Source organism: Pseudochaenichthys georgianus, chromosome 8 (assembly GCF_902827115.2).
Source record: "Pseudochaenichthys georgianus chromosome 8, fPseGeo1.2, whole genome shotgun sequence".
Lineage (NCBI taxonomy): Eukaryota > Metazoa > Chordata > Actinopteri > Perciformes > Channichthyidae > Pseudochaenichthys > Pseudochaenichthys georgianus.
This window is the reverse complement of record NC_047510.2, coordinates 33,879,888-33,907,561: the sequence shown is the minus strand read 5'-3', so window position 1 is coordinate 33,907,561 and position 27,674 is coordinate 33,879,888. Positions and strand designations below refer to the sequence as shown.

Genomic DNA, 27,674 nt, shown 5'->3' with positions numbered 1-27,674 from the left:
TGTTATTTGCATATCAATCAGAAAACATAATGCACGTGATAAAATGGTAGACTACATATACTACGTATACTACAAGCAAATCAAATATCTACTAGTGTATTTTCGTGGCCCAACATAAGGGATGCTCTTCTTGCCTGGAACCTCCTCTGAGTATTCACCGCATGGCGAAGGAGGTGATTGGAGCCGTGTGGATGCTGCTGCTCGTCCCTGGTTGCTGCCACAGCCGGTCCTCATTCCAGCGTGCCAGTCCCTCCAGAAGATAGGCCTGGAAAAAGGTGTCACTTGCCAGAGTACCTGTAAAGTACATTTTGAAATGTATCATGTTTTTATTTCAGATCATTTCAACATTTGTATGGATAAAAACACAGCTGTTATGTATTCCAATCCAATGGTGATGAATCTAGCTGCTCACCTGGAGGATCCTGGATGCAGGCCACATGCTTCCACCGGGCCGACTTGATGAGTGGCGCTCCCAGAGAGTCCCGACCAGCATCTCCATCAAAGGCCTGGATGAGCCTGAATCTGAGCCTGGGTCTCCTCTGTGCCGCGGGTGATTCTCCGGCAATGCAGAGCTAGCTCACTTCTGCTGCAGAGTGAAGCACATCAGCCTCGGATGGATGTCTCCCTCCAGCTTCTAGCTCTGCACGCTTTGCATCCTTCGCGGCCTTCAGGTCCCACATGAAAATACAGTGAGGCGACTCATAAAAGTGGCATACAGCTGGTGGGAGTCTGTGCTGCAACCCACAGCAAATCTGTGCATGAAGTGCCAGATGAAAGCGTGGTTCCATCTAGAGAATAAGAAAATAGTCATATTTAAAAAAAACTGAGAAATATTGAATTTATAATAAATATTTAATAAACAAGCTGTAAAAGATGACATATTGATTCAAATAAAAATTGATGACTACATACAATACAAATTAAAGATGAATAAAAACAAGTACAAATGCATAGTATGCATTTAAATGTAATCAATCAATCGAAAAATGTATAAATGTATGTTGTATGAAAAACTCGACCTTCATACTAACTATTTAATCATTTCCTCTCAATTATAGTGGAAACAGGCCTGCCTACTCAAGTACAAGTCTTTCATAATATAAGGTGGTGTTAACTGCATTGTAACTTCCCTTCACTGTCCCCTCCGAACTTTCATTGTTTACAGGTGAGGTAAAGGATGATGTACTTACTTTCGTGGTGTTGGGGAAAAGTGAATCTCTCGCTCGCGGCGTCCGCAGAGTATAGCCCGCCTACGTAGACGCTGATTGGTCAATTCTTGGTTGCAGCGGGAACAATTCTTGGTAGCAATTCAGGCGCTGATTGGCCAGAGCTCTCAATTCTTGGTAGAATCTTGGTAGCAGACGTGAACGTGATTGGCTGTGCTACCAAGAATGAGCTCGACTCAATGGCGACCGGGACAGCCGGATGATTATATATTATTTACCCATAATGCATCTTGTTTTTCCGAATAATTGTTTTTATTAATCAAACACACAACAGCAATACCCCTACCGGAAGCTAGGAAAGTCTTAATTAACCTATTTGAGAAAATATTAGAAAACGGCTTTTTGGAACATGCAGTGTCAATAATCCACCACAAGATGGCACTGCTTTCTTTCTCTTCGCAGAGAACAGTCTCCCACTCCTCTGAGAGGGAGCGGACCCCTTTCTCCTGTTATAACAGAGAGGGAATGGGACAGAGGGAGATAGAGGTGGGCAGAGGTGAGAGTGAGAGGACAGCAGCTGGGCTCCTGCCATATCTCATTTATATTTAGGGATCTCAAAGAAGAGGGGGAAAGGACTAAAGCAGGAGTGTTTGGTGCGTAACACGGGACAGGTTGGTCTCCAGATTCTAGGAGTTCACTTTGAGGCTGATCGGTTTTATTTGGAGGTGGGTTTCTGTGCCTCGTAGGAATATTTTTTACACGATTTGCGTCCATTTCAGATCAGTTGTTATTGTAAGTAATTCAGATCTGTTAACTCTGATTTTTTATAAACTAGAGCAGGATTGTTTGGTGCGTAAAACGAAATAGGTTGGTCTCCAAATTCTATCACTTTGAGGCTGACCGGTTTTCTTTGGAGGTGGGTTTCTTTGCCGCGAAGGAAAATGTTGTACATGTTTTATTATCACATCCTTATCACATCATCAGAATGCTATTAAAAGTACTTCCTAATTCTGTCCATGTGTCTCCATTTCAGCGCGTGGGTGCACGGATTACAATGCAACGCGTGTTGGAGGTTTGGCTCACCTTGGTGACGGTGGGCTCGCTCACAGAGGGGGTCTCTGGAGGGTACGGGCTCAGCATGTTCGCGGCCCAGTCGTCCCCCCCGGATCCGTGCTACGACGAGAACGGGAACCCTCGGAGGTGCATCCCGGACTTCGTGAACTCCGCGTTTGGAAAGGACGTGCGCGTGTCCAGCACCTGCGGGACCCCGGCCGCCAGGTACTGCGTGGTGACCGAGAAGGAGGAGGAGAGGACTCGGGACTGTCACACCTGCGACGCCGGAGACCCCAAGAAGTCTCACCCTCCCGCGTACCTAACGGACCTCAACAACCCGCACAACCTCACGTGCTGGCAGTCCGAGAACTACGTGCAGTTCCCGCAGAATCTCACGCTCACGTTATCCCTGGGGAAGAAGTTCGAGGTGACCTATGTGAGCCTGCAGTTCTGCTCACCCAGACCCGAGTCCATGGCCATCTACAAGTCCATGGACTACGGGAAGTCCTGGGTGCCGTTCCAGTATTACTCCACTCAGTGCAAGAAGATGTACAACCGGCAGAATAAAGCCGCGATCACCAAGCAGAACGAGCAGGAGGCCATCTGCACGGACTCCCACACCGACATGCACCCTCTGACGGGGGGGCTCATCGCCTTCAGCACCCTGGACGGGAGACCCTCTGCGCACGACTTCGACAATTCCCCCGTGCTGCAGGACTGGGTGACGGCCACCGACATCAAGGTGGTCTTCAGCCGGCTGCACACGTTTGGAGACGAGAACGAGGACGACTCGGAGCTGGCGAGAGACTCCTACTTTTACGCGGTGTCTGACCTGCAGGTCGGGGGCAGGTGCAAGTGCAACGGGCACGCGTCGAAATGCGTGAAAGACCGCGAGGGGAACCTGGTGTGTGAGTGCAAGCATCACACCGCGGGCCCGGAGTGCGACAGGTGCAAACCCTTCCACTACGACCGGCCCTGGCAACGCGCCACGGCCCGTGAAGCCAACGAGTGTGTCGGTAAGGAATCTGCTTCTTTTTGTTGTCCTTTACTGTGGGTTTATTTCAGCTCTGAAATCTGCTTTTGATTGTTTATATATTTTCTGATCCATGTAAAAAAAACTCGTTGTAATTACGCACAATCATTTCCCTGCCATTACGCACGACAATTACGCACAAGTGTTGCTCGAAAATGTGAATTTTGTAGTAATTATTTCTCACTGGGGATGACATTGGGTCGCTTAAAACTTGATTTTCTTCTACAGACATGTCTGTGCTGTAAACACGGATTATTAGGAGGTGATATAAACTCGAATTAGGGTTTTATTAATTTGTCTGTGGCTAATAAATCCTTGTTGAGGCAAAGAGAGAAAATAAGGCCTCCATCTGAAACCCCACGGCCTGAATAGTAAAAAGTAATTTCTTGATATTTAAAAGATATATTTATTTTAACATTTCAATCTAATCAAATTGATCATAATTGTATTTCGAAAAACAACCTCTCTAGGTATTATTTAAAATGCTCTAAATCGAGTACATTGCAAAAGGGCCATGCTAATTCAATATACTGCAGGCCTGAACACATTACACATATTCAAATTAATTATTAAACCCACCTTCTCTATTTTGTCAGAGAATTGATCATATATCTGTCAAGCATCCTCCTTTTTAACAATCTTAAATACACACCATTTAATTGCCTAATTAAAGAAATGTCTCAATCAAACATGTAAAGTATTATTTCCTTTATGCCAAGATCAAATCAAAGTGTGTTTCACAATCCACCCTCCATGTATTGTTCAGTAACACATCGCCTGCTGATTTGTATCAACACCCGGAAGAAAAGAAAGCGCCGGAAGTCATTTCCACCAACACAGTGCGCCTGTCCGAATGCGTAATTGCGCTTTGACCCGCGGGGTTTCCGCCTGTAGTGGTGGAGCTTTCTTTTTTAAATGGGAAGGAAACATTGCTGCTGCGGAGATAGACTGCAGGGGCGTGTTGTGTGTCCGTAAGCAGGTGCTGCTGCAGATTGCATGGCAGATTACGGCGCTTTTATTGACATGTTTGGCACGTAGTGTATAAACTATGCCGTGGAGCCGGAGAGAGGAGGACAAAGAAGGAGGTCATGTGAAGCCTGATGTGACTTTTTTATTGTAGCAGTAGTGCATTTGCTGTGATGCTGATTTTCAACCCAGCATGGGGGGGTTATATCAACAGCCCCTGGAGTCCTGACAGTGCCATGGTTTGCTTATCCAGACGGAACAAGTGAACAAGCTGTTCCCCTTGGCCTCCGACTTCTGCCTCTGCAGAGCCAGCACCTCGGTGGATTTCACTAAAACAAAAGCACGTGGCATCCATCTCGGTGTCAGTGCGAGACCCCTGCCCCCCCCCCCCCCCCCTCACCCTTTCACCATGCTGCTTTTTGTCGGAGGGTGTCATCAGATAAATCGAACGCAGAAAAGACAAAGCATGTCTTCCAAAGAGGAAATAATAGAGGGAGCCTGACGCGAGACGTCTATAGAAAGTGACCATGATGACCAAGACACTACAGAGAGGCTGTAATCGATTACAAAAGGACGCAACATGACAAAGAATAGACACTAGATGATGAAGAAGATGCAAAATGACAACACAAACCCGCATGGATAGGCGAAAGAGTGCAAAGTGACGCAAAATAAAAATAGCCATAAACTGACGACACAGAGATGAAAAATGACCTCAAATAGAAACAAAATGGTGAAGAAAATGCAAAATGACTACAAAGTGACCAGAAGGGGAAAGAGAGTGAAAGCGTGACTCAAAACGACTAAAAACTATACTTTTAGAGGCTAGTACTTCAGATACAATAATGGTGGCCTGGCCTTTAATAACAAGACGACCAAAAGTGTCACAAAATTAGAGAACAACACTGCATATAGAATTCACTGATTAAGAAGTGATGCATACTGACAAAAGAAGCCACACATGGACGACAGAGGAGATGCAAAATGACCACAAAGTGTCGAACGAGTGACTCAAAGTGACAACAAAACAACCTTCAAGACACCATCCGCGGTCACCGAAGCCTGATAAGGATGTGTGTGTACACAGCAAACACTGACTGATATCTGCTCGGTCCAGGCTCAAGGGCGTATGGCACTCTCTCCAGGACGTGCCGGGGCCCGCCTGCCGGGAGCTTTGCCGATATCTGTGTTGATAGGTGATAGATTAAGAGCGGCGAATCATCTTAGATACAGTTTATCTAATTCCATGTCAGCCACAGCTTGTCACAAAAAACCTGACTGATAGCGTGTTTAACGAACTTAAACTAGCTTTATTAAATGTCAGGTCTCTGGCAGGAAAACATTTTTAATCAATGATTTTATCACTGAGCACAATCTCGATTTTATGTTTTAACGGAAACTTGGATTGAACAAAATAGCAGTGCAGCTGTTCTTATCGAATCAACCCCTCCCAACTTTAGTTTATGAGTCAGGAAAGAATGCATAAGAGAGGGGGTGGAGTTGCTGTTCTGTTCAATGATTCCCTTCAATGCAGGAAGACATCGTATGGGAACTTTGATTCTTTTGAATATGTGGCCCTTCAGCTGAAACGCTCCTCTCGAGCTCTGTTCCTAAATATCTATAGGCCACCCAAATACTGTGCAAGCTTTGTGATGACTTTACTGAACTGCTGTCTGTAGTGTGTATTGACTTTGACCGTCTAGTCATTGTTGGTGATTTTAACATCCATGTTGACAACCCCCAGGACAGAGGGGCTAAAGAACTGTTCTGTGTTCTTGATAGCTATGGACTGACTCAGCATGTGACGGAGCCCACGCACAATAAGGGGCACACTCTGGACTTAATTATCTCAAAGGGTCTGAATATCTCTAAGGTTGTGGTGACTGATGTTGCACTCTCTGACCATTCCTGTGTTTTCTTTGAGAGCTCTATTTCTGTTCACACAAGTGTTCAAAAAGAGGTAACCACAAAGCGATATTTAACTGAAAACACTAGGGAAATGTGTACTCAGAATTTTTCTTCCACACTGCTAACACCTCAGTAGATGAGCTAGTAGATCATTTTAATTAAAAAATAAAAAATGTTAAAGATGCCATTGCTCCAACTAAGGTAAAGGAAGTGTCTGGCAAGAAAGAGGCCATGACCGTGAGAGCAGAAAAAAGAGAATGTCGAAAAGCTGAACGTAGGTGGCGAAAAACAAATCTCCAGGTTCACTTTGAAATCTATAAAGAGAGACTTGGCCTTTATAATTTGGAATTGAAAAACGCACGACAATCGTTCTTCTCTGATATCATTACCAAAAACAACGCACGTGCCTTGGTTGCTACCGTCGACAGAGTAACTAACCCCCAGTGTCAGTAGCCTCTGAATTTCTATCCACCAGGGCGTGCAATGATTTTGCCTTCTTCACTGACAACATTCAGAACATCAGACGAGCAGTCAGTGCCTCTGCATCAGGAACAGCAAATGTGCTGTCTCTGTGTCCACTTAACATCAATTCAGACACCATGACACAATTCCATCAGATTAATGATAAAAGCCTGGAGGACATTATTCAACTTCTGAAGTCCTCCTCCTGCTGCCTTGATATTATTCCAACAGGATTTTTCAAAGATGTTTTTCGTTGCATGGCCTCAGAACTACTTCACATAGTAAACAAATCTCTTCACTCAGGTATTTTTCCACAGGCCCTGAAAACTGCAGTCATTAAACCGCTCTTAAAAAAGAATAATCTAGATGCTTCAGTAATGACAATTACAGGCCCATATCAAACCTCCCATTTCTAGGTAAAATCATTGAAAAAGTTGTTTTTCAACAGTTCAGTAATTTCTTGCATTTAAATAGTTGTTTGGATGTGTTCCAGTCAGGCTTTCGTCCAAACCACAGCACTGAGACTGCTCTTGTAAAGGTCTTTAACGACATCCACTTAAACACAGACAGTGGCAGCACTTCAGTGTTAGTATTATTAGATCTCAGTGCTGCGTTTGACACTGTTGACCACAGCATATTACTAGACCGACTGGAAAACTGGGCGGGACTTTCGGAAACAGTTCTAAATTGGTTTGAATCCTACTTAAAGGATAGAAACAACTTTGTTTCTATAGGTAAATACACATTTGAGTTGACAGATATGACATGTGGGGTTCCTCAAGGCTCCATCTTGGGGCCTCTTCTCTTTAACGTCTACATGCTACCACTGGCTCGGATAATGAAAAACAATCAAATAAGTTACCATAGCTATGCAGATTTACGTAACAATTTCACCAGGAGACTATTCTCCAATTCAAACACTGAGTAAGTGCATTGAACAAATCAATGACTGGATGTGTCAGAACTTTCTCCAATTAAACAAAGATAAAACTGAGGTAATGGTTTTTGGAGCCAAGGCAGAACGTGTAAAAGTTAGCGCTGAGCTTCAGCCTGCAATGTTCAAACCAACAGATAAAGCCAGACATCTAGGTGTAGTCGTGGACTCTGACCTGAGTTTCAACAGTCACATTAAAACAGTTACTAAATCAGCCTACTATCACCTAAAGAATATATCTAGGATTAAAAGACTAATGTCACAGCAGGATCTGGAAAAACTTGTCCATGCCTTTATCTTCAGTAGACTGGACGACTGTAATGGTGTCTTCACAGGTCTCACTACAACATCTATTAGGAAGCTGCAGCTGATTCAGAACGCCGCTGCTCGAGTCCTCACTAACACTAAGAAAGTGGATCACATCACTCCTGTTCTGAAGTCTTTACACTGGCTTCCTGTGTGTCAAAGAATAGATTTCTAAATACTGCTGCTGGTTTATAAAGCACTGAATGGTTTAGGCCCAAAATACATTTCTGACCTCCTGCTAAACTATGAACCATCCAGATCTCTCAGGTCTTCAGGGACTGGTCAGCTTTCTGTCCCCAGAGTCAGAACTAAACATGGAGAAGCAGCGTTCAGTTATTATGCTCCAAGTATCTGGAACAAACTCCCAGAAACCTGCAGGTCCGCTGCAACTCTGATTGCTTTCAAATCCAGCAAGAAGACTTTTCTTTTTGTCGCTGCTTTTAATTGAACTATTCATATCTTAAACTGCACTGTGACTTTTATTATCTTTGCTTTTTAATGCCATTTTCTTAATTTCTTTCATTTTTGTAAAGCACTTTGAATTGCCTTGTAGGTTGCCAAAGGTAGTTAAAGTCATTATTGGGGTTAAAGTCCCCTACGTGATCCGTTTTGGTTTCAAGACCGTGGTTCACGGAGGATGCCAAAAAAGTCCTCGAAAGACAAGGTAAACTTAACTATCTGCATTTAAAAATAAAAAAGAGGAATAGTTTAGGCGAAAACTAAAAGGTACCATGGCTACTGTGATTCATGTATCATTGCTTTTAATATTTCTAGATATCATTTCATAATATGTTTCTTAAATGCTATTAATGTCTTTCGTTTTTGTAAAGCACTTTGAATTGCCTTGTGTTGAAATGTGCCGTATAAATAGCCTTGCCTTACTTCGAGAGGCTGTTGCTACTAGAGACCATAAGGATGTCAGACACCTAAAGCATGGAAGAAGAAGACCCTATAGCATTATGGTGTTGATAATCGGTCTGGATTCCTCCTCGGATGATTCAGATCCGTTGTAGGAAGGAGAGATGAGTGGAGAGAAGTTGCTTTCACTTGAGGAAGGCAGAGTGGGTTTCCCATGACTCTACATCCATGTTGTCAACAGCCATGTATGTGTGTTGGCAGCAGCAGCTTCACATTCTGCAGTGTAGGAGCCATATGTTAAAATGTATATTTGAATATTATTATCATTTGTTGTTAGTGCTAGTATATAATTTATTGGAACCAGCCGTGTGAAATTAACCGCAGCTGTTCGTGATTACGAGACGTTATAGCCGACGTCAGCTGCTGGTGATTGGTGTGTGAGAAGGAGAAGGAAGCACCGAGCAACATAGTTTTTTGACCTGAGAGAATATGTGTTTGTATTTGATACCTTTTTGTATAAGTAAAAAAAAAAAACTATCCTGAGACGTATTTTGTCCGAGTCGAGCTTATTTGCTATCTGTGAGCCGAATTTTGGATTACTGGAACTACACTGCAGGACTTACACATGTGACCATAAACGTATAAAGGTATAACATAGGGGCGTTAACCTGCCTCTGTAATCGAGTATTTTAATGTTTTTTACCGTTTTTCATAACGGTATTCCGTCTGGTTATTTGTTATTTTGCATATTATCAATTATTACTAAATACTTCACTCAAAGATATTGATTACAAAATAATTGTAATCGTATTGCTTCCACTATGAAAAAAAGGTCTGTTCCACATTTTCTTTAGCTGTTCCCTTTAGTGTTTGTCTTCTTCTGGATCCCCCTTAGCAACGGTCCGTTCTCCTTAGCAACAGTCTTTTAATTAAGTTAAAAATTAAGAACTAACAACCTCTGGAATGTCAGAATCGACCAATCAGAATCAAGTGTTGAACTAAGCGGTGTATTAATGCACGATAATGTTTGACCAATGTAAAGGCAGGAATTATGTGCACACAGCTGCTTCATATTCCCCCCCCCCCCCCCCCCCCCCCCCAAGTTGAAAATGGTAGCTTTTGTCACGTTTCATTTTGCAGTGTTTTGTCAGCGTGTGAGGTTCTGTTGGATGTCGTCTGGAGATTCACTCAGTCGTGTTTCCAGCTGTGCATTTCAGAATCATATATATTAATAATTGGAATATGATTAATAATGCGTTCATCACAGCTGGTGAACGTTGAGCTCCTTTTAACGACTCCATATCCTGCAGCTGGATAACTTAACCTATATTTAAATATCAATGTTTATTTATTAGTGGATTTAGATTTAGTTTCCCCGAACAATCTGAATGTGTGAAAAGCTGTCAGGTAAATGTAGTGGGGCGAAAAGTACGATACTGGGTTCTGAAGTGTGGTCGACTCGAATGGAAATACTCAGGTTAAGTACCAATACCTCAAAATTGGACTTAAGTACTCGAGTATTCACTCAAATGCCAAAGAGGTTGTGTTTCGGTAATTTTTTTTGGCTTTGTTTATCAGATTGTCCGGAGGCTTTTGTAAAAATTACTTTCTCAGTTCTCATGAGACTTAGGATGAAGCATGAGCTAAAAATCCACTTCTCCATGTCTCTTCTACATCAACATGTGTCCCCTCTTCTCCATGTCTCTTCTACATCAGCATGTGTCCCCTCTTCTTCATGTCTCTTCTACATCAGCATGTGTCCCCTCTTCTTCATGTCTCTTCTACATCAGCATGTGTCCCCTCTTCTTCACGTCTCTTCTACATCAACACGTGTCCCCTCTTCTTCATGTCTCTTCTACATCAACATGTGTCCCCTCTTCTTCATGTCTCTTCTACATCAACATGTGTCCCCTCTTCTCCATGTCTCTTCTACATCAGCATGTGTCCCCTCTTCTCATGTCTCTTCTACATCAACATGTGTCCCCTCTTCTCCATGTCTCTTCTACATCAGCATGTGTCCCCTCTTCTTCACGTCTCTTCTACATCAACACGTGTCCCCTCTTCTCCATGTCTCTTCTACATCAACATGTGTCCCCTCTTCTTCACGTCTCTTCTACATCAACACGTGTCCCCTCTTCTTCATGTCTCTTCTACATCAACATGTGTCCCCTCTTCTCCATGTCTCTTCTACATCAACATGTGTCCCCTCTTCTCCATGTCTCTTCTACATCAACATGTGTCCCCTCTTCTCCATGTCTCTTCTACATCAACATGTGTCCCCTCTTCTTCATGTCTCTTCTTCATCAACATGTGTCCCCTCTTCCTCATGTCTCTTCTACGTCAACATGTGTCCCCTCTTCTTCATGTCTCTTCTACATCAACATGTGTCCCCTCTTCTTCATTTCTCTTCTACATCAACATGTGTCCCCTCTTCTTCATGTCTCTTCTACATCAACATGTGTCCCCTCTTCTTCATGTCTCTTCTACATCAACATGTGTCCCCTCTTCCTCATGTCTCTTCTACATCAACATGTGTCCCCTCTTCTCCATGTCTCTTCTACATCAACATCTGTCCCCTCTTCTTCATGTCTCTTCTACATCAACATGTGTCCCCTCTTCTCCATGTCTCTTCTACATCAACATGTGTCCCCTCTTCTTCATGTCTCTTCTACATCAACATGTGTCCCCTCTTCCTCATGTCTCTTCTACATCAACATGTGTCCCCTCTTCTCCATGTCTCTTCTACATCAACATCTGTCCCCTCTTCTCCATGTCTCTTCTACATCAACATGTGTCCCCTCTTCTTCATGTCTCTTCTACATCAACATGTGTCCCCTCTTCTTCATGTCTCTTCTACATCAACATGTGTCCCCTCTTCTTCATGTCTCTTCTACATCAACATGTGTCCCCTCTTCTTCATGTCTCCTCTACATCAACATGTGTCCCCTCTTCTTCGTGTCTCCTCTACATCAACATGTGTCCCCTCTTCTCCATGTCTCTTCTACATCAACATGTGTCCCCTCTTCTTCATGTCTCTTCTACATCAACATGTGTCCCCTCTTCTCCATGTCTCTTCTACATCAACATGTGTCCCCTCTTCTTCATGTCTCTTCTTCATCAACATGTGTCCCCTCTTCTTCATGTCTCTTCTACATCAACATGTGTCTCCTCTTCTTCATGTCTCTTCTACATCAACATGTGTCCCCTCTTCTTCATGTCTCTTCTACATCAACACGTGTCCCCTCTTCTTCATGTCTCTTCTACATCAACATGTGTCCCCTCTTCTCCATGTCTCTTCTACATCAACATGTGTCCCCTCTTCTTCATGTCTCTTCTACATCAACATGTGTCCTCTCTTCTTCATGTCTCTTCTACATCAACATGTGTCCCCTCTTCTTCATGTCTCTTCTACATCAACATGTGTCCTCTCTTCTTCATGTCTCTTCTACATCAACATGTGTCCCCTCTTCTTCATGTCTCTTCTACATCAACATGTGTCCCCTCTTCTTCATGTCTCTTCTACATCAACATGTGTCCTCTCTTCTTCATGTCTCTTCTACATCAACATGTGTCCCCTCTTCTTCATGTCTCTTCTACATCAACACGTGTCCCCTCTTCTTCATGTCTCTTCTACATCAACATGTGTCCCCTCTTCTCCATGTCTCTTCTACATCAACATGTGTCCCCTCTTCTTCATGTCTCTTCTACATCAACATGTGTCCCCTCTTCTCCATGTCTCTTCTACATCAATATGTGTCCCCTCTTCTCCATGTCTCTTCTACATCAACATGTGTCCCCTCTTCTTCATGTCTCCTCTACATCAACATGTGTCCCCTCTTCTTCATGTCTCTTCTACATCAACATGTGTCCCCTCTTCTTCATGTCTCTTCTACATCAACATGTGTCCCCTCTTCTTCACGTCTCTTCTACATCAACATGTGTCCCCTCTTCTTCATGTCTCTTCTACATCAACATGTGTCCCCTCTTCTCCATGTCTCTTCTACATCAACATGTGTCCCCTCTTCTTCATGTCTCTTCTACATCAACATGTGTCCCCTCTTCTCCATGTCTCTTCTACATCAACATGTGTCCCCTCTTCTCCATGTCTCTTCTACATCAACATGTGTCCCCTCTTCTTCATGTCTCTTCTACATCAACATGTGTCCCCTCTTCTCCATGTCTCTTCTACATCAACATGTGTCCCCTCTTCTTCATGTCTCGTGGGGAGGGGCTCCTTGTGTTCATCTAAAGTAACAGACAGAGAATCAGCACTTTGGAAACAGGGCTGAAACAGAGGGGATTATGGGTAATGCTGCAATGATCGTGATGTATGGATGAAGAACAGTATAATGGGGGCCTTTAATACACATTGTAGCATGCACCAGGTTCAGAGCCTTTCCTCGGCTGGGACCATCTGGCTCTCATCTCAGCTCCATGTGGCGGAGAGAAGAATTCCTGTAAAGCACGATGTCAGATATTCTTCTTCTCCTTCGTCCTCTGGTATTCCGGTTCTTCTTCTCTGGCCCGTCATTGTGTGCCACCGCCGCGGGACACTCCATTTGTAATCTGAGACAGACTTGAAGGTTTGAGGATTGCTTTACACATGAAGTTAGTGACACAAACAATAGCCAGATGATTGGGTGATTTCTGCGGTTGTTTTTGTTTGGCTTCCTTCTGTTTTGATGGAGTCAATTTGTAACTGAATTAACTTAATGCATCAAACAGAACGACAATGAAAACAGGCTGCGTTTGCAAAAGTATTGTGTCGCAAGGAATAGCTGAAACATGCAATAGTGGCAGCGCGACTCCAGGGTATGGCTGGCTGGGAGGGCTACAGCCATACCAAGAACCGGCTTAGCCCCACCTCAGCCCCACCATGAACAATTATGTTAAAGTCAGCTCAACAAAGCACAGACAGCAGTTAGTCAGATTGATTTCAGTAAAGATTCCGAAGACTAGAAACGGTTTTGAAAACGTTTGTCACGTAGTGATCGTCTTCTCAATAGAACATCTTTGATGATGTCTTCTGGCCAATCAGAATCAAGATAACGACGTGGTGTTGTTGCAGGAAGTCCCGACGGAGAATCATTTTGCAGTAGAACTTCTCTTTACACATCCATGGATACAACATTACTGATGAATGAAATCAGACGCCACGGTTTGATGATTGATAGGTGTGTGGGCTGTCTTTCATTTTGACACACAGAACAATGGCGGCTATCCACAATGTAAAGTAATTCACAGCCTCTTCCTCTTCCCTCTGTGAGGAGCAGCAGGTTCAGCTTTCAGAACAAAGTAACACAAAACTAAAATGGCATTCATTTGTTTAAATATGTCGTGTAGTAATAGATGTATTTATTTGTCTTCTCAAGAGAGTACCAGAATGTGTGTTTTATGTTAGTATTTCAAAAAATCCCCCCTGCAGGGGTTGGGCTTTCAGCATGTAACTCTTTCAACTGTGGGGAAGTTGCAGGATTGGCTCCAGGTCGCCCTTTTTATTTACTACAAGACAAATGTGCCTTTTTATTTCACAGTTCAATTTGGATTGAGCCAGGGAAATAATCTAAACCTCACGCGTGGCGTTTCACTCTCAAGGGGGGCGGGTATGTGATTACATTGCAAACACTGACTTGAGCCCACCGCTGTATGGGTTAGCCCTACCATAGATTACCCAACACAAATACTCTGACGCCGCCGCTGGATAGTGGGTAGGGGACACTTAGGTTACTGTGAATACCCATGAAAGGCATGGAGTCTTCTTTACCACCTCCGACTCTGACCTTTGGTAGAAAAAAAAGAGAAATAATAATAATAATACATTGCATTTCAAAGCGCTTTTCCAGGTGCTCAAAGACGCTTTACAGTGGTGATAAAACATGATTGACATTGACATGACAAGTTATTAGAACAGCAATACAGCATAATTCACAGATTAAAAGCCAGTCTGAAGAGGTGTGTTTTGGTCAGTGTTTTTGAAAGTGGGGGGGTCAGTGCAGTCTCTGATGTGTTGTGGGAGGGAAATGCCTCTTTTAGGGGTGAGTTGAAGCATGCTCAACATACGTTCACTGACAGTAGTAAACATCAACGAGGGATACGATAATGCAGCCAAAATAAAACTAAACTCATACATTACCTTAATTTGCATATTGTAATCATTTATACATTTAGCCGACTATGTCGTCCAATGATCCATTACCTGTATCTCACCATTGACAGTCAGTCGCAGACAATAAAGTGGAAGTTGAGAATGCAGGAAAAAACGCCCTGCATTCCTGATCATGCAGGACAACAACACGCGTAAGAGCTACCAACACAAACAAGACAACAGATACATGTTATTGTGCTCTTGTTGTTGTTTGTTTTGATCCTCATTAGAGATCCCAGGGGAACAGGGATTTCCCCCGCGGTCCATAAAAACTTTAACAACATTACAACCGGTTGTGCAAACGGTTAAAACAGACCTGAACACAACACGGCATATTGGGAAACATCAGTGTTCGAGCCAGCATTTATTTATTTTATAAGAAAGGCCACCTAATTGTGACGTCTGTAGTCAACCAGAGTATAAAAGACTACAATTCCCAGGGCGCCTCCTCTAAAGAGACGTGCAGCAAGATGCCATCGAGAAACAGTTTGTAACCGTTCAATTACCCTTTAAGTTATCAAGTTATATAAGCCTTATCGAGAAAGAAAGAATACCCAAGTTGTTTGATATTTTATTTGAGTTTTGACTATTGTAAAGGCCTCTTTTCTTTGTTGCATGCATCACAGATTATTGAGGTAATATCATCTAAACCAGGGGGGTCAAACTCAATTTCACCGCGGGCCACATCGGCATTATGGTTGCACTCAAAGGGCCGGTTGTAACTTTAAGACTATATAAAAATACATATATAAATATATCATATATATAAAATAATGTATTATATTACATCATTGCCTTTGCATTGGATTATCATCGGATAGGGTAATAACTTCATCATTAACTACGTCTGAAAGCAGAAGTCTAGGGCAAATAATTGCAAGTCTTTTCAGTGCGTATGTCCCAAATGATTTAAAAAGAAAAGCCACATTCTGGAGAAAAAATAAATAGAAATGACATTTTGAAATAAAAATCTAATTCTGAGAAAAAGGAATTCTATGAAAAAATGCATATTTTGAAGAAAAAAAGTCAAATTCTGAGAAAAAGTCATATTTGAGATGCATTGTGGGACATGTAGTTTATGGGCAACGTGCTTCTGTAACCGTATAATAAACATATTATATTCTTTCAGAGCTCTTGTGGGGCCACATAAAATGAAGTCGCGGGCCGAATGTGGCCCCCGGGCCTTGAGTTTGACACCCCTGATCTAAACCATCGGCGGCCAAGCAACTCTTCAAACTGTTGTACAAAAGGAGGAAAAGTAGTTAAAAATGTCTGTTTAAGGCGTCGAGTGGCTTTAAGAAAAACAAGGAAGGAAGCCACGACAATCAATATTACATGGAAGTAGAAACAATTCGTATAAAGCGTCAAATATGTGATGAAGACAAAGACAGAGGCTGGAGTGGTGGATAGGAAACAGGTGTTTTGCAGGTTAGGAGACTTTCATAAAAGGTTGAGTGGAGCCCGGGGCTCTGGGGAGGGAAATCCAAAGGGTCTGACCAGTAGAGTTCAGAGAAAGTAATTGGAGACGGGAGTGACCCTGAAGCAGAAATGTATAAAACCAATCAGTTTCAATCAGATATGGAGTGGTGCCGATATGACACATTTTGTGTGGGCTCAAATAATCTCTGTGACTGAACGAAAACAGCAACGGTGAGGAAACGGCACTGTGGAAACTGAACCGTTGACTTTAATTAAATGTATTGTGTCATCTAGTTTCACATAACTTGGTTAGTTGAAAGCAATACTTTTAAGTTGAACCTAATATTTTTTCTTTAAACTTAAAGGTAGGTAGGTAATGTTGGAGAAACCGGCTCGAGTGCGCTAGAATTTGAAAATACACAACCGGAACAAATCTGCCCCTTCCTCTCAGAGCCCCTCCCCCAACACACACGACGCGCACATGACCAATGAGGGCACGAGGTGAGTGTGTGCCCCGATGGAAGGCTGACAGGCAGGTAGGCCATCCAGTTACTTTAGCCGGCTCAGATGATTGGTCGAGCTTTTTACAGCGCCACGGCTTCCACTGAGGATATTTCTTTATGGATTTCAGCACTTCAGATATTCATTGCTATCGGGATGTTAAGAGCATTCCATGGAATACAACAACAAGTGTATCTCGAGCCGGTTTCTCAAACCTACCTACCCCAGCTTTAATAGTATTGCTAATATAGTTATATGAAATCTCTTGACATGATATTTTAATTAAAGTCAACGTTTCAGTTCTTTCCGTGTGTGAGGAAACTGTTGTCAATCAAAGGGATTGAGCAAAGATATGTTGGTTTCTAAATATTCTTCAAATCAGACACAATCCGTGTCAGTAAAACGTCTAATGGACATTTTAGTAACCTTTTAGCCAAGAAACTACCACTAACCCTGATGTGCTTTCTATGGACAGATATTTTATTTCTGCAGTGTTTTGTGATTGACCAACAACTGAGAATTGACTCCAAATTATAAACAAATCCACATTTCTACAAACAAACTCCCTGCATTCCTTTAAAATGTTCTACAAGGTGATTGTGGGAGTGGAAAAGCCGGCTTTAAAAAAGACAGGAGCTCCTTTTCATGATTAATACCTTAGAACAGTCCGTGAGCGCCCCCTAGGGGTCCATGAGTATATTGGTAACATTTCACATTTGAAATAAATAAATACATTTAAGTTTTCCGCACTCCCGCGGGAATATCTCCGCAATGGAGCGAGCTTAAGTTTCACTTCCGGTTGCATGATATAGCCCTGCGCAACACCTTCATCACACATATTGCCACTTGTTTGTACCGTATTCAGGCGATTTGTAATCTGTTCTAGAAAAACGATGTGATTTTGGATATTTGTGGAGTTAAGTGGTCCTTGGTATGAGAAAGTTTGAGAAACATTGCCCTAGAAGATGTTTAAGTTATTCTTGTAAAAGTCGAGTTAAGGCTTGACATCCTGACCCTGCCCTCACATCCAAATATACTTCACTCTGTCACGATTACAAACGGAGAACAATACTTCTGAAATCGTCTTAATCCTCTGTCGCCTCCGGTCTTTTCTTGCGACATAATCCTACGTGATTTAGCAAGAGGTTTCTCTGTACACAACCAGGCCGTAAAACAAAGAACTGTATTTGGGGGATTAACAAAAAGAAAACTATCCGTGTAGTACTACGATCCCGTGTCCTCTGGGTAAAAGTTGCATGTTTTGCAGATTTTGTTTTGTTGAGCTCATAATTCAACACAGACATGTGATGGTTTGAGCCAGAGAGGTCTCACTTTTAGGGCCTTTAGGAGAAGTCTGGTTCTGCTATGCTGTGGACGGCAGTTTGGAGGTGTGTGTGAGCTGTGATTTAATGTTCACACATGGGGTGTTGGATATCATGGCAGGGAATAATGGTGATCTGTGTGGAACAGACGCCGAATACAGTGGCTTTATTCTGCACGTGCAGATTTTTGAGTTTAACATTTGGCTGAAAGATATTCGAGACGCACTGTAGGACACATTGTGTGTGTGTTGTGGGACTTATTGTGTCCTTATTCATGCAGTAGGCACTAGGCTGCACTATTCAGATATGAACAGATGCAAACTTTTATTAGCTAAAGCGGCCAAGTTTCCACAAGGCATATTTGCCAAAATGTAAACGAAGAGGCTTAAACTAGTGAGGGGTTTAAGGCTTAAACATTTGAACAATAAGAAACTGTCCATGTTAAAGTAAAAAGCTAACGTCAGGCTATAAAGGAACTACAGCATGGGACCGTGCTGTAGTTCCTTTATAGCCCAACATTAGCCGCCTTTAGCTTAGCGGTGGTGACGTGAAGTCATGTGACCGTGCTGTAGTTCCTTCATAGCCAACATTAGCTTTTTACTTCAGACATCATAAAGTGGTGTTAATATGTGGAGATTATCCTGCTGAACTAAACGTGTAAGTATCATAAACATTTGTTTGACACAGAGATTATTTTCCGCAATAATCCAAAATAACGTGGAGAAACCCGATTGGACCAGGGGGATGCTGCCTTCAGGGTCAGTCTAAAACAATATGTCATGTCATGTGTTTTGAGCACACAAGACAACATCACTGCAGGATCTTCTCCTGTCTTTGTTGTTTATTTGAGTTTGTTGACGGGCCTCTCTGCTCTCTGGTCCAACATGAAGAAGATGCTCATGTTGGAGCGTCTGTGTGGAGGTTGCTCTCTTTGTGCCCCCCCGCCTGTCCACACACTGCCTGCCGGGTGGCATCAGGACCACCAGGAGCGGCACGTCGAGCCCCTTTGAGGCGCTGCAGCAGGCATGCTGGGAATGATTAATGTGCCAGAGGAGGGACACGCTTCACAGCTCGGCTTCAGACACCCGACCCCCCCCCCACCCGCTGCGCTGCCACCCGACAGCACCACACACTTCCTCAGTGTCATTACCCTAGAAAAACAGATTATTGAGGTTAACAATTGGCTCAAAGACAATTTTTCTATCTAATTTGTTGAGCCACACACTGACTTTGGGACACATTGTGTGTGTGTTGTTAGACAAATGTCACTGGTCACCGGCTTGAGCTTCAGCCTCAGGATCCATGTGTCTGTGATCCTCTCCAGAAGGGAAGGAGTCATCACATACAGAGACTAGTTCCTGAGCAGTGTCCTTCACATGCTGATATCCAAGAGAGGGAGTTACACAGTCACAAGATGGAGGGGTACCGGTTGTCATGTACAAAATACTGAGTTGTTTCTAAAAATGTTGGCTTTTTCTCAAAATCAAAAAATTCTGCGTTTTTCTCAAAATTCTCACTTTTTCTAAAAATCTAAAAATTCTCACTTTTTCTGAATACTTAAAAATGTTAACTCTCACTCGTCTCCGGCTTGAGCTTCAGCCTCAGGATCCATGTGTCTGGGATCCTCTCCAGAAGGGAAGGAGTCATCACATACAGAGACTAGTTCCTGAGCAGTGTCCTTCACACGCTGATATCAAGAGAGGGAGTCACACAGTCACAAGATGGAGGAACAGAAAGCAGTATTCAATGTTTACTTCAGATTAGCTCCACGTCAGAAATGAGCATGCTTGATGTCTCTCTCCATAGAGGCTGAGTCATCATGTTCATCACATAGCTATCATCTGCCTCAAACAGTCCTGATGCTCTTCTGGGTCATCTCACATCCTGTCATGCACACAGCTACAGTTGGGATACCTTTGTTAGCATGCTACTCTCATGGTGGAAGAGGACATTCAGTATTTTTCCAACAGTGTTGTGTGTGACTTATTGTGTCTTTATTCACACTCTAGCAGTGATGTGTCAATACTGGGAATAGGCTGCACTATTCAGATAGGAACAGATACAACATTAACACATTACATGTCACTTGTTAGCGACTTACATTCTCAATACTGTGGACAATCACCACAGAAGCACTTTGGGGTGAAGTGTCTCAGGGACACAACGACATGCTGACTGCAGTGGGGTTTGAACCTGTCCCCTGATCCGAACACCAACGCACTAGACCACTACGACACACGCCAAACTTTTAGAAGCTAAAGTGGCGAACTTTCCACAAGGCATATTTTACCAAAATGTAAAAAAAGAGTGTTAAACTAGTGAGGTTTAAGGCTAAAACATTTTGAAAATAAGAAACTGTTCATGTAAAAGTAAAAAGCTAATGTTGGGCTATAAAGGAACTACAGCACGGTCACATGACTTCACATCACCACCGCTAAGCTAAAGGAGGCTAATGTTGGGCTATAAAGGAACTACAGCACGGTCACATGACTTCACGTCACCACCGCTAAGCTAAAGGAGGCTAATGTTGGGCTATAAAGGAACTACAGCACGGTCACATGACTTCACATCACCACCGCTAAGCTAAAGGCGGCTAATGTTGGGCTATAAAGGAACTACAGCACGGTCACATGACTTCACGTCACCACCGCTAAGCTAAAGGCGGCTAATGTTGGGCTATAAAGGAACTACAGCACGGTCACATGACTTCACGTCACCACCGCTAAGCTAAAGGTGGCTAATGTTGGGCTATAAAGGAACTACAGCACGGTCACCTGACTTCACGTCACCACCGCTAAGCTAAAGGAGGCTAATGTTGGGCTATAAAGGAACTACAGCACGGTCACATGACTTCACGTCTCCACCGCTAAGCTAAAGGTGGCTAATGTTGGGCTATAAAGGAACTACAGCACGGTCACATGACTTCACGTCACCACCGCTAAGCTAAAGGCGGCTAATGTTGGGCTATAAAGGAACTACAGCACGGTCACATGACTTCACGTCACCACCGCTAAGCTAAAGGTAGCTAATGTTGGGCTATAAAGGAACTACAGCACGGTCACATGACTTCACGTCACCACCGCTAAGCTAAAGGAGGCTATAAAGGAACTACAGCACGGTCACATGACTTCACAGCACCACACACTTCCACTTGTTACCCGAATCACCCCCTGACTAGAAAAAAGCATGAAGGAATCCTCTCTGGAGGGAATCCGGCCCCCCGCTGTGCTGGGGACACGGGGGCTTTTTACTGCAAGACAAAGACACAAAGTGACAACCGGATTAATTCAAGTTGAATAACATCGTGATACTTAATTAGAATGACATTTACAGTTAGTCTGCGGGGGCTCTCTACAGTTCGAGGGATACACAATCTGAATACTTTATTTATCCCTGTGGGAAAGTGGGTTTTGTGACGGAGACTCCGGTTTTGAATAAAAAAATACAGTAAAATAAAATAAATTAAAACAAAATATTCAAACAAACATGATTTTTTTTTACACATTCTAATAAAGTAAATAACACAAATACATGTTATTATACAATTTATGCAACGCCGTGAAAGAAGTGCACAGCTCAAAATAAAATCTGCTTTCCTTCTTTTATTGGGGGTCTTTTTTTTAAATCTGAATACTTTAGTAATCCCAGAGGGTTTCATGACAGATGCATTTAGAATAAAAATGTTAAGAACATAAAGAAAAATACATTAAATAGTGCACTAAAACCTGCAATAAAATAGTGAACAACGGCAACATGACGTTTCCATTGGTCCCTCTTCTTTAGAGAAGACCAGGAAGTGATGGATACACGGATCGTGTTCCAACCAATAGGCACGCAGTGACTCTAAAGAATAATGACCACGCACCAACACACATTCAGACTAAAGGAACCAGCTGTTTGGGAAATGAGAGAAGTAGAAAGTACAGGTATTTGAGTTCAACATGTGAGAAGTAGAAAGTACAGGTATTTGAGTTCAACATGAGAGAAGTAGAAAGTACAGGTATTTGAGTTCAACATGAGAGAAGTAGAAAGTACAGGTATTTGAGTTCAACATGAGAGAAGTAGAAAGTACAGGTATTTGGGTTCAACATGAGAGAAGTAGAAAGTACAGGTATTTGAGTTCAACATGTGAGAAGTAGAAAGTACAGGTATTTGGGTTCAACATGAGAGAAGTAGAAAGTACAGGTATTTGAGTTCAACATGAGAGAAGTAGAAAGTACAGGTATTTGGGTTCAACATGAGAGAAGTAGAAAGTACAGGTATTTGAGTTCAACATGTGAGAAGTAGAAAGTACAGGTATTTGGGTTCAACATGTAAGAAGTAGAAAGTACAGGTATTTGAGTTCAACATGTAAGAAGTAGAAAGTACAGGTATTTGAGTTCAACATGAGAGAAGTAGAAAGTACAGGTATTTGAGTTCAACATGTGAGAAGTAGAAAGTACAGGTATTTGAGTTCAACATGTAAGAAGTAGAAAGTACAGGTATTTGAGTTCAACATGTAAGAAGTAGAAAGTACAGGTATTTGAGTTCAACATGTGAGAAGTAGAAAGTACAGGTATTTGAGTTCAACATGTAAGAAGTAGAAAGTACAGGTATTTGAGTTCAACATGTAAGAAGTAGAAAGTACAGGTATTTGAGTTCAACATGTGAGAAGTAGAAAGTACAGGTATTTGAGTTCAACATGTAAGAAGTAGAAAGTACAGGTATTTGAGTTCAACATGTGAGAAGTAGAAAGTACAGGTATTTGAGTTCAACATGTGAGAAGTAGAAAGTACAGGTATTTGGGTTCAACATGTGAGAAGTAGAAAGTACAGGTATTTGAGTTCAACATGTGAGAAGTAGAAAGTACAGGTATTTGTGTTCAACATGTAAGAAGTAGAAAGTACAGGTATTTGAGTTCAACATGTAAGAAGTAGAAAGTACAGGTATTTGAGTTCAACATGTAAGAAGTAGAAAGTACAGGTATTTGAGTTCAACATGAGAGAAGTAGAAAGTACAGGTATTTGGGTTCAACATGTAAGAAGTAGAAAGTAAAAAGTCGTCAGAAAAATAAGTAGTGGAGTAAAGTACTGATACCAGACAAATGTACTTATGTACAGTAACAAAGTATTTGTACTCCACTCCTTCCCAGCTCTGAAATGAAGAGCCACGTATCTGCAGAACTCTGTAACACATGCAGCCTGGCTGTCAGAGGAAATGGAGTTGTTGCTGCCCGCTTCATATTCATTCTTCTTTCTTATAACTCCTGCGATGGATGCCTTCATGCTCCCTGCTCGGCCTCCATCTCTCTCACCCCAGTGACCAATCCCTCTCCGAGCGGGAATGAGGAACCACTTATTGGATTTGAGGGGGGGATCTGCAGCGGGATGGATGGCGGAGAGGAGGAACTCATTGGCTTCCACGACAATAAATATCCCAGCGTTTCCTCGTGTGCTCAAAGAAAGAGGAACCTGGGGATTCATCCCGCCGCTGCACACTGTGTCTGTGATTGAACTCAGACAGGGATTAATCCTTCTTCTTTAACTCTTCCAGTCTGCGAGCAGCCGAGCGCTGTTTTAAGGATCAGAATCAGAATCTGTGAAGCTGACCGTTGAGCGGCCCGACCAAGCAAGGAGGCAGAACGTCCAAAATACAACCCGGTGTGGGCATTTACTACATCATAAACATATAGCCTCAATCTGCTGTTCACGTGAGCACGGCCACCAGGGTCTCACCAGATCCCAACAGACCACATGTGGGACAAGGAGTATGGTTGTGAGGGACAATGCGGGACACCCTCTCAACAGCACCTCCCCCCCCGGGAAAAAAACCGTAACAAATATATAGCCATACTATGGAAGCCCATTTCCGCCACTTGAAAAAAATAAAATCCCCATGAAAAGTCATAATTATGAGATAAGAAGTGCGCATGCGCTGCAGTGGCGCTGTCTTCAAAGGTCCCTTCCTCACCTTGCTGCTCTCCACCATGCAAACGGCATCTAGTCCTAAATAAGGTAACTATTACAGGTGACTTTTGTAAATGTTAGATGTTACATATAGCCTATATTGCAGCTAAACTACAACAATGCAGTTCATAGCTTTGACATTACCTGTTATGAACTATAATATATATGCCTATAGTTTTGTGGTAACGTTCACGCCACTAATGACAATAGTGTAGGCATACTGCTGCTGTGAGTTGCTCTAACTCTAACCCGTGAACGTTACCACACAACTATAGGCATATATATTATATATATTATATTCATAACAGGTAATGTCAAAGCTATGAACTGCATTGTTGTAGTTTAGCTGCAATATAGGCTATATGACTTATCATGGGGATTTTATTTTGTTCAAGTGGCGGAAATGGGTTTCCATACAACAGAGCAGAAAGTGAAGTCAAAATGCAGTAAGGGGGGCGGGTGTGTGTGAGTGAGTTACTCTCATTGGTTAACACTTGACCAGCACCCGCCGTGTGTTACAGTTTGATTGACAGCAAACACAGCCCCGTGATGATAGCCTTCCCTGCTTTCTCAACAGCCATTGGATGAATCTGATTTTAGAAACAAGTTTTAGCCAATCAAAATGAAATATGCGGGACATCGTTTCAATTTGCGGGACGCACCAAAAGTCAGGAAAATGGAGAAGGGTCTAGCTGCGGCCGCGGCCAGTACACGGCGGTACACGACACTACGGTGGCTGAGAAGGGTGTAGCTGCGGCCGCGGACAGTGGAGGTTGAAACAAGCCCCCAGGAGTGCGCCGGAGTCTTGTGGCCAAACGGCGGTACTACACTTCCTTTGTGGTCTCTAACTCGTTGGATACATTTTTTTAAACTGAATAAACTACCCAGTATGAACGTTCCCGGGTAGCAGTTCTCTTCCCTCCCTTCAATCTAACACTTCCCCCCATCCTAACCCTAACCACTCCCTACCTTTTTACCTAATCCTAATCTTCCTTCCTCCCTCCTAAACCCCAAAACCTCTCCTACTGTAAGAAATTAAAATCAATGTTTATACTACATGGGCTGTATGATGTAAATCTCGTCAATTCGCTTTTAACGGTGGTGCCTCTCAGCCACCGTAGTGTCTTGTCAGGTAGGCGTGTCGTGTACCATCGTGTACCGCCGTGTACTGGCCGCGGCCGCAGCTACTAGACCATATTGTGAAAATGCTGTGCAGTCGGCTGCAAAGCGGGACATCTGTCTGGTCACCCTACTCACACCCACTAGCTGCCCACACAGACAGGGAAACAGAGCCTATACCCTCACACTAATCAGCCATTAGACACAGGTGGGGGGAGGGGGGACAACACAGGGCACCAGGTGAACACAATCAGGTGTAACAGACACGGGGAAAGGGAAACACTCTTCAAAATAAAACCACATGTGCAATAGTACAAGGCCCGAAGCCGTCAGTCCACAGTGACGCAGTTACCATGGTTACATAATCAGAAACAGGCTTATCACCAGGTAGGTTTACACGTACGAGGAATTTGACTTGGTGTTGTGGTGCGTACATAAAAGTAAAACAAGAATTAAAAACAGATAGAGAACTAGAAAAATATTAAAAATAGAGTAAAATATAACAGTATTTACATAGAAATGGAATAAGAAGGAAGCAAATGTGGAATACAAAAAGAAAACGTAAGATTTAAAGATAAAATATATTGTTGTACATTGTGTGTTTATCCTGAAGGACATTGTTGCCAAAGTCACAAAAATACAATAAACAGCAGCATGATAATAAAACTGAAGAACAATTAGATATCTACAGGAAACATAGGCGGTCACACCATTAAAGTAACAGAATTTGGTATTTAGTAGTGCAAAAGACGTGGTGGCAGATACGTCATTGCACGTTATTATAGACCATTATTAATAATATTGCACATGTTATGGAGCAGGTGTTGGTGTGGACGCTTTCAGTTCTCGTTACTGAAGGGTGGATCAGTATGTAGGCCACAGGGAGGAAAGACTTCCTCTCCCTCCTTGATTCCTCAGCAGTCTGAGGCGCCGCTACTGTGGAGCAGAAGGATCACGACTCCTGCACACAGCGGACAGGTGGAAGAGGAGAAGGTCTCTGCCCTCCTCTGCTGAAGGGAGCGAGACCGTTCATCACACGTGTCCTCCCTTCTCTGCTCACAGGAGAACCTGGCAGTGTAGCGTGCATGCATTTGAGTGTGTGTGTGTGTGTGTGTGTGTCAGTGGGGTCCACATAAGGGGCCTCCTCCCAGCATTTTATTAAAACAAAAAACACTCCTAAAATGGTGAAAACAGTCACCAGGTGAAGCAGACTCTTATTGCTCACTGGAATTGGATAAAAGTCATGCTATTTGATTCTTCTACTCCGTTACATTTTGAAGGATAATATTACACTTTTTACTCCACTTACATTTTCACTCCTTTTATACCCAGTATTTAAAAAAAGTTTACACATTTACAAACATCAAAAATAGGAAAACCTGGGAGGGTCGTTTAACCTCGGCTTGTAGCGTGCATGCATTTGAATGTGTGTGTGTGTGTGTGTGTGTGTGTGTGTGTGTGTGTGTGTGTGTGTGTGTGTGTGTGTGTGTGTGTGTGTGTGTGTGTGTGTCAGTGGTGGACAGTGGGGTCCACATAAGGGGCCTCCTCCCGGCATTTTGTCATGCTACTTCTACTCCGCTACATTTTGAAGGATAATATTGCACTTTTTATTCCACTAGATTCCTTCAACACACACACCGTAGCGAGTTATCTTTAACATATAAAAACTCTATTAATTTGTACTCCTTATATACCCAGTATTGTAGATAGTTGACTACACACTGACAAACTACAACAAGTCAATCAATTAAAATATATGTGTAGGTATACAAACAGAATAATTTTAACAGACACATAAACGCGCCCAGTCATTTCTTCTTGCCTCTACTTATTGAGAGATACATATTGTACTCTTCACTACATTTATTTCACACTTGCAATGGAGTGTTTCAGACTTAAGTATTTCTACTAACTTAATTTAAGGATATAAGTACGTCTTCTTCCACTGGTGTCTATGAGCTAAGTGGTTTATTCACACAGGTAGTGAGTGAGAGTTTCTCCTGATAGCGAGTCGGAGAAAGCGCTCTGTGTCCGGTTCCCTGGGGAAAGAGGGACCTCAGAGCAGTGAGATGAAACTGTGAACCTGCGCTGTGTTATGTTAGAAATTAAAATCAATATTTTATGGCATAATGTACCTTAAACATACAGTCAGTTTAAATGCTATTTTATTCTGGAAAAAAACGGAAGTTCTCAATACCAAGCTTTTATTCTGAAAATCCTTCATGGCGACATCCGGGACTACCGCCCATTCGTATCATTAAAGTGGTTATTGACGCCGTTAACATGTATTACATATAAAGTTATGAAAGAGATAAGGAGGAGAAAAGGCATGTGGAAGTAAGCAATGCATGTCAAATGTCTGAATCTTCTGTTTAACGCGATATCGGACACAGGAGAACGAGGGGGGAAGTCCCCTACGTCTCTACAGCTCCCAGAGAGCAGGAGCGAACAGCCAGAAGCGGGAAGGACGAATGCTTGTGGTCTCTCTTCTGGGCCGTCAGAGGGAGAGGAAGCTGCAGACTTTCTCTCCTGACTGA

At 42.8% G+C, this 27,674-nt stretch overlaps 1 protein-coding gene across 1 annotated transcript; it reads left to right on the top strand.

Annotated features, from left to right (window-relative positions):
- Positions 1 to 1,722: 1,722 nt before the first annotated feature.
- ntn1b (netrin 1b) lies at positions 1,723 to 27,674 on the top strand. The gene is made up of 4 exons (XM_071203913.1): positions 1,723 to 1,837; positions 2,200 to 3,235; positions 23,372 to 23,553; positions 27,531 to 27,674. The coding sequence occupies exons 2-4, from the start codon at positions 2,221 to 2,223 to the stop codon at positions 27,672 to 27,674; spliced, it is 1,341 nt and encodes a 446-aa protein (XP_071060014.1). The 5' UTR covers positions 1,723 to 1,837; positions 2,200 to 2,220.

Excerpts from the sequence above, each read along its gene's own strand:
- ntn1b (XM_071203913.1), top strand. The coding sequence starts at position 2,221 with ATGCAACGCGTGTTGGAGGTTTGGCTCACCTTGGTGACGGTGGGCTCG. Across the intron at positions 3,236-23,371 it reads TGAAGCCAACGAGTGTGTCG|TGACCAATCCCTCTCCGAGC; the intron begins GTAAGGAATCTG and ends CTCTCACCCCAG. Across the intron at positions 23,554-27,530 it reads ATCCCGCCGCTGCACACTGT|GAGAACGAGGGGGGAAGTCC; the intron begins GTCTGTGATTGA and ends TATCGGACACAG.